We start from the raw sequence: 14,743 nt of genomic DNA, 5'->3' as shown, positions 1-14,743 counted from the left end.
TAACTCCTTATTACCCCGATTTGCCAACGCACCAGGGCAAATCGGGAAGAGCCGGGTACAGTCCCAGAACTGTCGCATCTAATGTATGCGGCAATTCTGGGCGGCTGCTGACTGATATTGTTAGGCTGGGGGACTCCCCATAACGTGGGGCTCCCCATCCTGAGAATACCAGCCTTCAGCCGTATGGCTTTATCTGGCTGGTATTAAAATGGGGGGGAGACCGCACGCCGTTTTTTTTTAATTATTTATTTATTTATTTTACTGCACAGTACAGACACGCCCACCGGCTGCTGTGATTGGGTGCAGTGAGACAGCTGTCACTCAGCGTGGGGGGCGTGTCTGACTGCAACCAATCACAGGCGTCTGTGGGTGGGGAAAGCAGGGAATACGAGATTGATTAATGAGTGGCCAGCATATTCAAAGTAATTGTTGCCGCGTATTCTCTGCACAGCTGTTCCTCGCCGCGCTGGTGATCGGGGAGCGGTATGAGCCGGGGGAAGAAAAAAAACGAGCGCCAATGTAAGTATGACTGAGAACAGCAAAAAAAAAGGTAAGTATACTGAATTTAATTAAAAAAAAAATAAAAAAAAGATCGCTAGTGTAAAAGCGCACACGCACGAAACGTGCTTAACACGGACATACTCCGTGTGCGGTACGTGCAGGCACGGACCCATAGACTAAAGCGGGTCCATGCCTGCGTGCTGCCGGCCAAAAACGGACATGGTGTCCGTGTAGAAAAGCGCACACACGTACTTACCTCACGGACACACGTTCCGTGCGATTTTATGTGTGTGTGCCATCTACCATTGATTAACATGGGTCTCCGTGTCTACGTGTCTCCGGTACGTGCAAATACGTACCGCACACGTACAAATTACACGGATGTGTGTTGCGGGTCTAAAATGTTTTGCTGCTCTTAAAATTGACCTGCACAGATCCCACATCTCAACCCCATCCAACCACATTGTGATGAACTAGAATGTAGATTTTGAACTTGGCTGTCTCCTCCAACATCAGTGCCTGACTTCACAAATGATCGTCACAATGAATGAGCAAAAATTCCCACAGACACCTCCAAAATCTAGTAGAAAATTTTCAGAGAGGAAGCTGTTATAGCAGCAAAGGGGCTAACTCCTTTTTAATAACTATATTTTTACAATTAGAGGTTACAACAGCTATGTCTGCACAACATATGGCCCTCGAATACATTGGAGAACCTTAGCGCTGGGAGTGGCAAGGAGCAAAAAAGAGCTTGTCAGCTCCAGCTCCAATGTGCAGAAGTGTGATGAGGTCATCATGCTGCTGATGTCATCACTCTGCTGAGGCATCGGAGATGTCAGTACCTGGAAAGCGCTCCATGAAGGATCTGAAGAGTAAATTGTTTTAGATGAGGGGAGGACTGGGGTTACTGCCAAGGCACACACATTTTTGGGTATGTTGTAAAAGAGGGTTCAGTAAAGCAAGAGGCAATGTGGGTTGAACAGTATGGAGAGAGGCAGCGTGAGGGATATTATGAAGAGGGGCAGTGTGTGTGGGGATATTATGGAGAGTGGCAGTATGGGGGGACAATATGGAGATGGGCATTGTTTGGAGTATATTAAACAGAGGGGCAGTGTGCTGGGGTTTCATTATAGAAAGGGGCAGTGTGGAGGGTTATTATGGAAAGGTGCAGTGTGGGGGGATATTATGAAGAGGAGCTGTATGCGGGACATAATATGGAGAGGGACAGTGTTGGGAGCATACTATACAGAGGAGCAGTGTTGGGAGCATAATTTTACAGAGGGTCGGTGTGGGGAAGGGATATTTTGCGCAAGAAGCACAGTGCGGGGCAATTATTTATTTATGGGCGCACCATGTGAGATATTTTTATTTATGGGTAGCATAATGATAGTTTTAATTTTAAGAAAATCTTGTTGGAAAGTGTTGCTGTAGGCGGAGAAAAGGGAAGTCAGCAGAGATGAGTTCAGGGCATGAATCTCATCATGGCATCTGAACTACGTGGGGACAATAGGGACAGAAACTATTCTAATCAGAGAAGATGTTGTCTATAAGGTACCTGGATGTAAATGTTTATTTGTAATACTGATTATGTCTCATCAATAGTGAGGTTCCTTATGGTTCGCTGTCTGATGATGACTGGTAACAAAAACTTCTATCATCTCCTTACCATTGTTAAGGACATACTGGGAATTGTAGGTTCAAGAGATACAATTGTATAGAGGGCTAAACTGACATTTTAACTGATCGCTGCACTATGCTTGGTGCTGTGATACATGTACTGATGGTGGACCTGGCATTTCGTTCATGCTCTGATGGTGATTCTGGTACTGTATTCATGTTGTGACAGTGGTTCTGACGTTGTATTTATGTACTGACAATGGTTCTGGCACTGCATCCATGTACTGTTGGTGATTCTGGCACTGCATTCATGTACTAATAGTGGATCTGACATGGCATTCATGTACTCACAGTGGTTCTGATGTTGTTCATGTACTAAAGGCCGCTTTACACGCTGCGATATCGTGACCGATATCGCTAGCATGCGTACCTGCCCCCATCGGTTGTGTGAAATGGGCAAATCGCTGCCCGTGGCGCACAATATCGCGCAGACCCGTCACACTATGTGATCGGCGAACCACCTCCTTTCTAAGGGGGCGGTTCGTTCAGCGTCACAGCGACGTCACAGCAGCGTCACTGAACCGCCGCCCAATAGAAGTGGAGGGGCGGAGATGAGTGGGACGTTAAATCCCGCCCACCTCCTTCCTTCCTCATTGCGGGCGGACGCAGGTAAGGTGAGGTTCCTCGTTCCTGCGGTTACACACATAGCAATGTGTGGTGCCGCATCAAGGAGGACCTACATAGCTAGCTGCAGCAGCGATAATCGAGAATAGGGGGGCATGTCACCGATGAGCGATTTTGAACGTTTTTGCGACGATTCAAAATTGCTCATAGGTGTCACACGCAAAGACATCGCTAAAGCGGCCGGATGTGCGTCACAAATTCCGTGACCCCCAACGAGATCGCTTGAGCGATGTCGCAGCGTGTAAAGCGGCCTTTAGTGTGGTTGTGATGCTACAGTCATGTAATGGCAGTGGTTCTGATCTTCTACACATGTAGAAATCCATACGTGTTTCATGGCTATGTTAAGATTTAATCTCAAATGTCTAAGTTTCGAGTATTTTTATGAGGGGGATTTGGCAAGTTTCCCCTCCAAAGGCTCAGTGTAAATTAGTGTGTGTTCACATTGATTTATTTTAGCGGAAATAAAGCAGAAACTCTCCAAATCCTCCTGAAATACTTAACACGTGCTTCTGCTGATGTATTATTGTACTGATGGTGGTTCTGGTGCTATATTTATTTAAGTACCACTTTAAATTTGTTTGTGGCCCTTAGGATTGGTTCAGTATGATAATGTGGCCCTTGGACCAAAAAATGTTGTCCATTCCTGATATAGAGTATATCCCTATCATCCTGTATATAGAAAGATACAGGTCCATGCTAAATGACAACATAACAGATGAAAGAATAGAAATGTTGTCATTAGACTTCCCTGATGTAGCTCCAGGAGATCATATCTGTTCATACAAGTCAGATATTTCTGATGTACATGTATCATTTTGTAATACTTTCTTATCCTATTCTATAATTTGTGTTTATCTAACCAATTTACAATGTTAAGAGAACATCAGATTGGACATAGACGAGGGAGTGCATTTCTGGGTGAAAATATCAGGATCTATAAATAAATAGCATGGCATTAACACTAGTGTATTCGTCCAAATAATCCCCCTGACATTGTTTAATACTACGTGACAACCCAGTGAATATGTGTTTTATGCTTGAATTGGCTGGTTAAAATGATAAAGGCATGCATTTTCACTCGAGCGCAGCAAAACTTCCCAATTATCCGTTGCCCTGTGTCCTTTCATAATGATACAGAAATTCTCTGTGAGATAATGGACGAAAAGGTTATCGGAATTGAGAGGAAAAGGTGATTGTAACTGAAATGGAATTAAAATGGATTATTTAACATGTGCGCTGAATTCAACCAGTCAAATTATGACAACCAGCGGTCTGAGAGATGCGCAATGGCCTAGATTTAAAGGAGCATGTGGTGTAAAAATAAATTCTACTACGCATAAAGAAAATATTCACACCCTGAAATACCAATAATCCTCATATTGTTAAGAATTTTAAGGGTGTTTAGATAGAGTTTATGTAGTTATAGTTTTATATATAACTATATACTATTGACAATTTAAGCAATTAAGGGGGTGTAGGGGGACAATACTGGTTAGTCCCATCCCTTTTGCTATTAAAGGGTAAAAATCTAAACAAAATACCTCTTTCCAAAGGAGCTGCCTTGTCAATAACTAAGGAGTGGAGAATCGACAACATTTTAACATAAAGGCATAGAGGAGGGAAAAAAGAACTGGCCCTTCAGTCCTGGATATCAATACGCAGCAAGGACAATTTGATTTTTGCTATTGGGCTCCAATCTTCTATACGTGAACAAATATTAATTTAGGACTGCTCTAGGGTCTGTATGTTGTCTTGGGCCTGTATTTATATAGCGTCTGTATTTATGTAATGAATGGACTGTATTTTTGGTGCTATTTTTAAGTTTACATTCTGCATATGGTACAAACCAAAGCCCCAATTTATTATGATTGGTATTTTGTATGCCAGTCTTAATGACGTCAGGTCTGGAGTAAGACGTGATGAATTCTTTAAAAGGCACTATGTATGACTTCAGCCAGGTATATTTAAAGCTAAAACGCTGCGGTATTTCCTAGAAAGACATACTTTAACAGTTGTTCAGGAATCAGGCCACATAGAAGGCAAGTTGGAAAAGGCGGATTCTCATTTACTGCTGCCAGTGACTGATAGGTCTCTCCCTATAACTGACACAAACAGAGACCTGCCACTGAAGGGAAACGGGTAGGGAAAATCATCTGGAGACCTGGTGCACACAAGATCTTGGTGGCTTCTTCCAGCCAGCTCCTCTTGAGTGACAAGTGACCTGTCAGTCACTGGCAATGGGTAGGGAGAAGAGTGGCTTGGTCCCCAGATGGATTTTGAAGTATTCTGCAGCATTTCAGACCTAGACATACCTGGCAGAAATCATGCAGCCAGTGTCTGATACATGCTGCCCGTTGACCTCTATTCTGCGTGCAGCTAAGGGCACTGGCTTCACCATTCTTCTTCTCATGCGCTTTGCAGTAAAGCTATACATTCAATAGAAAAACAAGGAGGATGCTTAGCATGTCATAGTCCACAGTATGGCTGTGATGGCCAAGCATAGTATTACAATAAAGCCAGTAGAAGGGCACCTTAGTGCGAAGAATTACGAATGCGGTAATCTATACATGCGCTAGATTTCCTGATATCTTAGACAGATTGATCTAATGCCCAATGGAGAGAGAGGCGTTAAGCATGGAAATAATCTCAAAAGACAGAGTTGGTTAAGTGCTCAGGGCATGACAAAGCACTTAATGCCTCATTTGCATACTGCAAAAATCATGTATTTCTCTGAATCCAGCCAACGGATAGGAGGTATAAAGGTTCATATGCCTTTATCTATCAGTGACCTACATGCCCATATGAATGGTTTTGGAGTGGTGTTGCTACTGTTGGCATATATGCTTTTACGCTTGTGTGTCTGCCTGTGGCGAGAACTAGAAGACACATAAGTCTTATCAGCTGACACCAGGCTCGGACGGGCCCACAGAGGAACAGGAGAATCCTCAGGTGGACCCCTTTACAGTATGTCACTTACTGCCAAACATGATGTACTTGGCACATTACACTTGTTTCACTATGTACTAGACAAAGGAACCATCTCATCATTCATTTTCCAAACTACCCAGTATAATATTATATAGAAGCATAGGTAAATTTGTGAATGTAATATGTGGATGTAGTTGATCAGTGGCACCCAAAGTCATTGTTACTGGTGGGCCCCTGCTATCCCAGTCTGACACTGGATCTGCCACTAATAAACACATAGGGAGGTACATTTCATTTCCATTTTTTCTGGGTTTTGTTTACATTGGGGTCTCTATTTCTTTTCAAACTCCTGTCTTGGGTCGGCATTAGTTAAGTGGGGTGTGATACTTGTATTAATTTTGAGGTGCATTAATTTCTCCCTCTCACAAGTTTACCAATATGGCAGAATTTGGCAAAGTAAAAAAGCAACTCTTGCGAGAAGAAAATGGGTGCGTTATAGTTCATGTAATATCTGGTTCAAACACTAATAAGCCATAATATAGATTATGATAGACAGGGAGATGAGCATTATATCTATGGAAGTACAGAATATGGTCACAATTAATATATGCCATATCAAGCTGATGAAAGGAAAATGAGTTTATTGACATTTCTAAAGTATTTAACAATTCTCGTAGCATAGAAATGTCTTGGTGATGTATTCCCTCTAATATAGGTTAATGAAGACGGGTATACTATGTTCATCGCGCAGAGGCTCCGTATAGAGGCCCATTAAAATGCACACCTTAGATCCATGTAAAGAGACTTCGTTCACTAATCAGCCGTCTCCATGGTTTCGTATATCACAGATAAGGTATATAGGTAACATACCTCAGCAGGGAGCAGCGTGTAGGAATAGAATCGCTTCATCTTTGTAACTAGATCATCATTGGAAAAGGTCACATATTCCACAAATTTCCTATTCAGAAGAAACCAGTCTGAGCCCCCATCGACAGTAATGCCTTCTGGGATCTTCCTGTCTCCGAGACGCCACATGTGGGTGTCACATTCGAGGAATAACCTGTCCAGACCTTGCTTTCTGATAAATCTGTAAAACAAAATATAAAGAAAAATTCACTACAATTCCAAATCCTTTTTTAAATATATATATATATATATAACCATAATAGAAGGCTTTTTCAATATTTTTCTTGGCTTAAAGGGGTTCTCTGGGAATAGGAAAAAAAAAAGATAAAGAAAGGAAATGTAATTATGAATAAATTCTTTAATAGCTTTAATTAGCAAATCACACTGGTTTTCTCCAAGGAAGAAACCTGTCCTTGAATGTTAATAGGATGAGTTCTGACGAGAATGTGCTGTAGGAAGCTCCGCTGCTGTGACCTGCAGACAACCTATACCACACACTGTCTATATATCTGCGGGTCACAGCAGCAGAGCGTTCTATTCCACATGCTCACGACACCTCTCTTATTAGCTTTTTTGAGCAGGTGGCCATTATTTTCTACTATAGAGAATGCCTCCCTGAACAAAAGGAGTGTGATTTGCTAATCAAGACCTCGTGCACACGTAGAGTATTTGGTGAGTTATTTTTACCTCACTATTTGTAGCCAAACCCAGGAGTGGAACAATCATTGGAAAAATATAATAGAAACACGAGCACCAATTCTGTATTTATCACCCACTCCTGGTTTTGGATCAACAGATACTCAACATGTGCAAGTGGCTTAAAGGGAGCCAACCAGCAGGATTTTGCTATATGAGGTAAAGGCAGTGCCATACAGACACTAAGATACTGAATGCAGGCATACCTGTTATAGAAAGATCAGATGCTTGGTTGATTAAATATCATTAATCAAACCTTAAGAAAAGCACTGTGTCATGATTCTGATTAGCGGTGCTCTGCTCTCCTGCAGAGCCTGTACTGGGCTTCATATTTTCCTCCAGTGAATTAATTGTTCCTGGTCTAGTCTGTGTGGTATGGGTCTGTTCTTTGAAGCCTCATTCTGGGATATGGTTTGCTTTATCCGGCAGCCTGTTCACCTGTAATAGTTCCTGTTTTTCAGTGATAATTCTCTGGTTCTAGTAAGTGACTGACCTGATCTTGTCCCGCTTCCTAGTTCCTCGTACCCTGTCCCATCTCCTCCCCTACTCCATCTTGACCCTCTGCTTGTTCCTGATTCCCGGCTCCACTCTCTCCCATGTACTTGACTTGTCCTCTTGGCTACTGACCTTGGCTTGTATTCTGACCCTGGCTCCGCTCTCTTCCGGGTACTGTACATGACTTCCTGGTTTACTGACTCTCAGCTCGCACACTGACTTTGGCTTCTCTCTCTGTTACTGATGTTAGCTACCAGCTCTTGACCCCTGGCTAGTTCGATTTCCCCACAGATCTCCAGTAGGGTATCTAGCGACTCCTAGTGGTCTAGCATCTCATTACACCTGGTTGTTTGGCATCACACACTGCACTTTGATTGACTGGTGTAACATGGTCGGGTCTTTGGGGGTCAGGTTCTATTCCCCCTCCTCCGGCGTCCTCTTGGCTGCTGTTCGCGGCATGTGTGCATTGCCCCAGTACACAGGTCTTCATTAAAATGGCCCCGGAGTGCACGCATACATGCACCACGATCTCCAGAGCCATTTTATTGAACACACTGTGGCGAAGACTATGAGAAGCATCGGCGATGCGCAGATGTATAAAATAAAATAAAAACTGCACACGTGACGATGCTTCTCATACTCTTCATCGCAGTGTGTTCAATAAAATGGAGCTAGAGTTCATGGACTTCGGTGCCATTTTAATGAAAACCTGAGTACTGTGGCAATGCGAACGCCCCGCCAAAAGCAGGAATGGTGGCACAATATTCAAATAAAGAAAAGGAGGCAAGCCAGGAGGACACCGGAGGATGAGGAATAAATGCCAGAGCCCGACCCACAAAGACCCGCCCATGTTACACCTGTCAAAGTGTAATGCTTTTCTGCAACTTTAATTAAAGATATTTACTCAACCAAGCATTGGATCTTTCTATAACAGATATGCCTGCAATCAGAATCTTACTGCCTGTATGGCACTGCCTTTACCTCATATAGCAAAATCTTGCTGGTTGGTCCTCTTTAAGACCATGAGTGAATATAATTAGTGTCAGCATCAAAATCCCCTTTTATTCCATTTCTTATTGGATCTTTTTAGGATCAATTCCTAATTTTGGCATAAAAGCAAAATAAAAAAAAGTACATCAAAGGTTAATGTACATAGGGCAGCAATAATGTAATAGAAAGCCATTCCAAGAGTGCGACCTTGAAAAATAATCATGTATCGGTGAATTTTTGGTAAACTGTGGCGGTAGAAAAAAAAATACATTCCAACAGTGCGCTCCTAAAAAAAAAACCCATGCATCAGTGTATTTTTGGTGAAATATGGTGACAGAAAAAAATAGATCTATAACAATTTCTATGATCCATAGTAATTAGGGATGATTAAATACCTCAAATATTCGGTTTCGTGAATTTCCGACGAATAAGTCACCGCTATGCGAATATTCAATGCACAATGTAAGTCTATGGGAAGCCCGAATAGTTCCGAATAGTTGTTATTCGGGTTTCTCATAGACTTACATTGCACATTGAATATTCGCGAATAGTCGAATAGCTGCGACCTATTCGGCAAATATTTGCGAAGCCGAATATTTGAGGTATTCGATCATCCCTAATAGTAATGTTTCCATTAATTGTAATTGGGACGAAAGAGCCTAAAAGAACAACATAAACACAACCAATTACGAATACTGCAAATTTTCACACAACCATGGATTGTGACCGATTGCAACACAATTATTGAAATCCTGTGTGTAGAAAAATTAACAAAATCGGAAGAACTGCATTCTATTAAAATCTCACTCGCTATGGGTTAACACATGGCACTATTGTTGTATCTACCATACGCCAGGGAGTAAGCAGTGAAGCACGCAAATTCCTTATGTTCTGTATTATATTGTACTGCTGTATAATATCTTCATATATTACCATACTGTCCCTTAGAGGCAAACTATTAAAAGGAATTTGCCAGCAGGTTTTTGCTATGTAATGAGATCAGCATTATGTAAGGGCACAGACCCTAATTTCAGTGATGTCACTTGCTGGACAGTGTTTTGCTGTTTAAATAAAATCAGTGTTTTATCACCAGGAGATTATCAGTAGAAGACTAGGTCCAACCATGTTCTCACCACTGATTAGCAGCTTTCTGTCAATAAACAGTGTACACAGAAAGCTGTCAATGAGTGGTCCGGTCCTCTGGAAGCATTTTATAAATTATATATTTTTTAAATGGTCGGGAGGAGAGAAAGAATTTAACACAAGCCAGCAGTGGGGCGCTTCATTCCTGCTGTCAATTGGCGCTGTTGTGACATCATCATGGGGCCTCCATGGCTTGTCATGACAGAGAGGGGTCTGCTGAAGACACCTGTGCCTGTCATCATGGTGAACCTATGAACGCTTGTAGATAAAAGATTGAAAGCAGGATTTAACTGGTTAACAGCAGTGGGCAGATCTCTGATAGATACTGATAGACTTCAGCTGGAGTCATGACTTTCCATGGCTTTTTGCATCTCTTTTTCTGCATGTTTTCAATACTTTCCTGTGTCATTTCTCATTATTACACATAACGTTATAGACATATATGATGTGATTTCTTTGCCTGTGTGGATTGGATAGGTTGTTACCGACATCTGGTGAGAAATCCATGTCAATAGAACCTTTAGAGAGATACTGTATTTTTCGGTTTATAAAACACACCGGTTTATAAGACGTACCCAAAATTCAAAGCAAAAAAAGTGAAAAAAAATGGGGTCTGTCTTATAATCCGGTGGTGTCTTACTGGAGGGTGCAGAAGTGGTGGTGGAATGGAGTCACAGGAGGCAGGGGCGGTGGGTATCCCAGAAACTGTAGGCTGTGCTTGGGATGTGGCAGAGGCTGGAGCTCGGGCTACGGCGGCTGGGGCAGCTGTGCTAGTGCTGGGGTAGTCGTGCTGGGGCTTGGGCTGCGGCTCCAAAGAAATGGCGCCCGTAGTCAGAGCAGATTGAGTTCTTAATTCAATGACAAGCCGAGATCTCATCTGCGCAAGCGCCACCTCCGGGCGCCATCTTCCTTAAGTCTGCTTCTGGGAGATCAATGGGCCAGAGGAGGCACAAGCACAGATGAGAGCTTGAGCCGAGAGCTCCATCTGCGCACGGGCCAACTCCGGGCGGCATTATTTGGAGTCATCACCGCCCGCCCCGCAAAGCCAGTCCCGCCACCAGAGACCCCGCACAGCTACCCTAGCACCCGCCGCCAGTGACCTGGGCACAGCCACCCTAGCCGCCGGAGACCCCGCACAGAGGCAACAGCACCAGCTGCTAGACACCCCGCACAGCCGCTGCAGACTCGGCACAGCCGCCCGAGCACCAGCTGCCGAAGACCCCGCACAGCTGCCGCAGCACCAGCCACTGTAGGTTCCGCACAGCCGCCGCAGACCAAGCACAGCCTCTGCAGACCCCACACAGCATTCCCCTGGTCTCTTGTGACCCCGGAAAGCTACATTCAGACTATAAGACGCACCCATCACTTTCCTCTCAAACGTTTGGGAGGAAAAGTGTGTCTTATAATCCGAAAAATACGGTATTTACTTAGAAAATTGTTGACGTGCTCAATACTTATTTCACCCGCTATACAGTATATTCCTTTTTAAGAATAAATGGAAGTAAAAAACAAACAAAAAAAAACCACAATCCTCTTCTCTGCACTGACTAGTACTACCATTATCACAATATCTGGCTCACATAAACAAAAAAGTACATAACAGTCTTATTTAGGAATAAAATAATATCTGAGTGACAGGAAAATAACACATTTGCGGCGTAACCTTCCAGTAATTGTAACTCAAGAATTGTCATTGGCACTAAAGCAAATACAATCTTAGATTTAAATAGGAGGACTCGTAAGTCACAGTTCCTCGCGGGGAGAACGGGAGGTGCCGAGGCAGCTTGTAATGCCAACAGTAGAATCTCAGGCAATAATGGATAATTTTAGATTTGCTGCTTGGTAATTACAATTATAATAATATGTACTTATCTACGATCCCTCGGAAAAGTGAAATTACTTATAATTTCTGTTTGCATTTGTCGCCCTTTTCTGGTAGCAGTCGCTGCTTTGAATATATTGCATACAACGGATACGCTGATGAGCCAGCAGAGTGCAAAGCAGGGGCGATGAAACAGAATGAGGCGAATGCTTCCAAATGGTGACGTCAATATAATACCATGTATATTATTTTGAGCTTCCTTCAGACTATAGAAAATACTTAATATAAAATGCATACAGCTGCACACTAAAATGCCAACAATGTATAAAGGAACTCTGGTACTGCATTACTGCTATATGATAAAATGAGATTTTTAGTTTATGAATTGGCCAATGCATGTAAGCCCGGAAACCAACGGCAAGGTAAATCTCAACAATCCGGGTACCTAACTAAAATGCCACTATCTAGGTTAAAAACATTCGTGTCTGGGCAGCTAGACAAAAAAAATCTAACTTGAAATGCCACTATTTGGATCTCATTTTTTCATATAGCAGTAATGCAGTACCAGAGTTCCCTTATACATTGTTGGCATTTTAGTGTGCAGCTGTATGCATTTTATATTTGCTATGTTTTTTCAGCTGGCACCTATTCACATTTGTAGGATGTGCGGGTCAGTTTTTTTGAAATATTTATAGAAAATACTTAATCTTTTTGATTTTTATTTTCATATTTGTAGTTATTTTGTATTTTTTTCAATGGGACAGTGTCACGGGGTATGAAATGACAGAACAGGGGCGCCTAGGCTGGGAGAAGCAAAATTGTAGAGGAAAAGTCTAAAAACTGTCCAAAAACTCATGGAGAATACAGCACAAATACTAAAGCCACTAAAAAAAAAGCAAAAATTATTCTGGCAAAGTGGAGAAACAGCAGTTATGAATATAGGGGTCGAACTGTTCTTCAAAGTGAGCCTAATAAGGTTTCAGACTCTTGTGTCTGCTCTAGTTGCCAATATGAAAAATGCCATATACTCATTTTTTTTGTATATGGATAGTTACATGAAACATATAAAAAAGCAAAAGCTAGGTTTTATGGTACAAAAAAAATAAAAAAAGATGATACATTCACTTTCAGGTTTTTTTAGAAGCACTGACTTAAAGAGGCCCATCCACCAGGATTTTCCTATATAAACTAAAGGGTGCTTTACACGCTGCGACATCGCTAACGATATATCGTTGGGGTCACGTTGTTAGTGACGCACATCCGGCGCCGTTAGCGACATCACAGCGTGTGACACCAAGGAGCGACGATCAATGAGCGCAAAAACGTGAAAAATCGTTGCTTGTTGACACGTCGCTCCTTTCCCAGATATCGTTGCTGCTGCAGGTACGATCTTATTCGTCGTTCCTGCGGCAGCACACATCGCTATGTGTGACACCGCAGGAACGAGGAACATCTCCTTACCTGCGTCCACCGGCAATGCGGAAGTTAGGAGGTGGGCGGCATGTTCCGGCCGCTCATCTCCACCCCTCCTCTGCTATTGGATGGCTGCTGTGTGACATCGCTGTGACGCCGCACGAACTGCCCCCTTAGGGGTACTTTACACACTGTGACATTGCTGCCGATATATCGTCGGGGTCACGTCGTTAGTGACGTACATCCAGCGCCGGTAGCGACATCACAGCGTGTAACAAAAATGAGCGACGATCAACGAGCGCAAAAAAGTGCAAAATCGTTGCTCGTTGACACGTCGTTCATTTCCATAATATCGTTGCTGCTGCAGGTACGATGTTGTTTGCCGTTCCTGCGGCAGCACACATTGCTATGTGTGACGCTGCTTGAACGACAAACATCTCCTTACCTCCGTCCACCGGAAAAGGAGGAAGGAAGGAGGTGGGCGGCATGTTCCGGCCGCTCATCTTCTCCCCTCCTTTTCTATTGGGCGGTGGTTCAGTGACGCTGCTGTGACGTCGCTGTGACGCTGAACGAACTGCCCCTTTAGAAAGGAGGCGGATCGCTGGTCACAGCCACTTCGCAGAGCAGGTATGTGCATGTGACGCTGCCGTAGCGATAATGTTAGCTATGGCAGCGATCACCACATATCGACCGTGCGACAGGGGCGGGTTCAATCGCGCTCGACATCACTAGCAAATGCTAGCGATGTTGCAGCATGTAAAGTACCCCTTAGAAAGGAGGCGGATTGCCGGCCACAGCGACGTCGCAGGGAAGGTAAGTCCGTGTGACGGGTGTTAGCGATGTTGTGCGCCAGGGGCAGCGATTTGCCCGTGACGCACAACCGACGGGGGCGAGTACGCTTGCTAGTGATATCGGTACCGATATCGTAGCATGTAAAGTACCATTAAAGCCAGTGTTATATTCGCACTATCATGCTGAGTCTATACATATCTTTAGTTTTGAGATCGGATGTATAGTTTCTGACATACAGGCAAGTAATGTTTGTGCAATGCACTGTTATTTGATGAGAGGTGCCACAGAATATCTAATAGGTGGGTCGGGTTTTCCTAGTTATTCCTGCCTCTGTCTGCCTGCCCTGTCCTTCCTCCCCCCTTCTTCCCCCTGTAATAGTAATAACAGAGACAGGGGGAGGAAGGACAGGCAGCAGACAGGGGTGGGAATAACTAGCAAAACCCGACCCACCTATTAGATATTCTGTAGCTGCTATCATTCAAATAACAGAGCATTCCACAAACTTTACTTGCCTGTATTTCAGAAAGTATACATCCGATCTCCCAACTAATGGTATGTTTAGAATCAGCATGATAGCAGCAGTATAGTACGTGCTTTAATTTATAGAGGAAAATCCTGGTGGTTGGTCCTCTTTAAAGAGGTTGTCTACTACTTAAACACTGATGATCTGTCCTTAGGATAGGTCATCCATGTCTGATCGGCAGGGACCCTGCACCCTTGCCAATCAGCTGTTCTTGGTGATGTTGGCAGCAGTAG

General features: G+C 43.4%; 1 protein-coding gene across 1 annotated transcript in view; it reads right to left on the bottom strand.

The window, feature by feature from the left end:
* The window catches only part of XYLT1 (xylosyltransferase 1), a 458,133-nt gene that overhangs the window by 67,052 nt on the left and 376,338 nt on the right, over positions 1–14,743 (bottom strand). The window contains exon 6 of the mRNA XM_075317980.1: positions 6,601–6,817. Within this exon, the coding sequence (XP_075174095.1) occupies positions 6,601–6,817 (217 nt within the window). The remainder of the gene's footprint in view (positions 1–6,600; positions 6,818–14,743) is intronic.

The sequence above is a fragment of the Anomaloglossus baeobatrachus genome, chromosome 7 (genome assembly GCF_048569485.1).
Source record: "Anomaloglossus baeobatrachus isolate aAnoBae1 chromosome 7, aAnoBae1.hap1, whole genome shotgun sequence".
Lineage (NCBI taxonomy): Eukaryota > Metazoa > Chordata > Amphibia > Anura > Aromobatidae > Anomaloglossus > Anomaloglossus baeobatrachus.
This window is presented reverse-complemented; position numbering and strand designations above follow the sequence as displayed.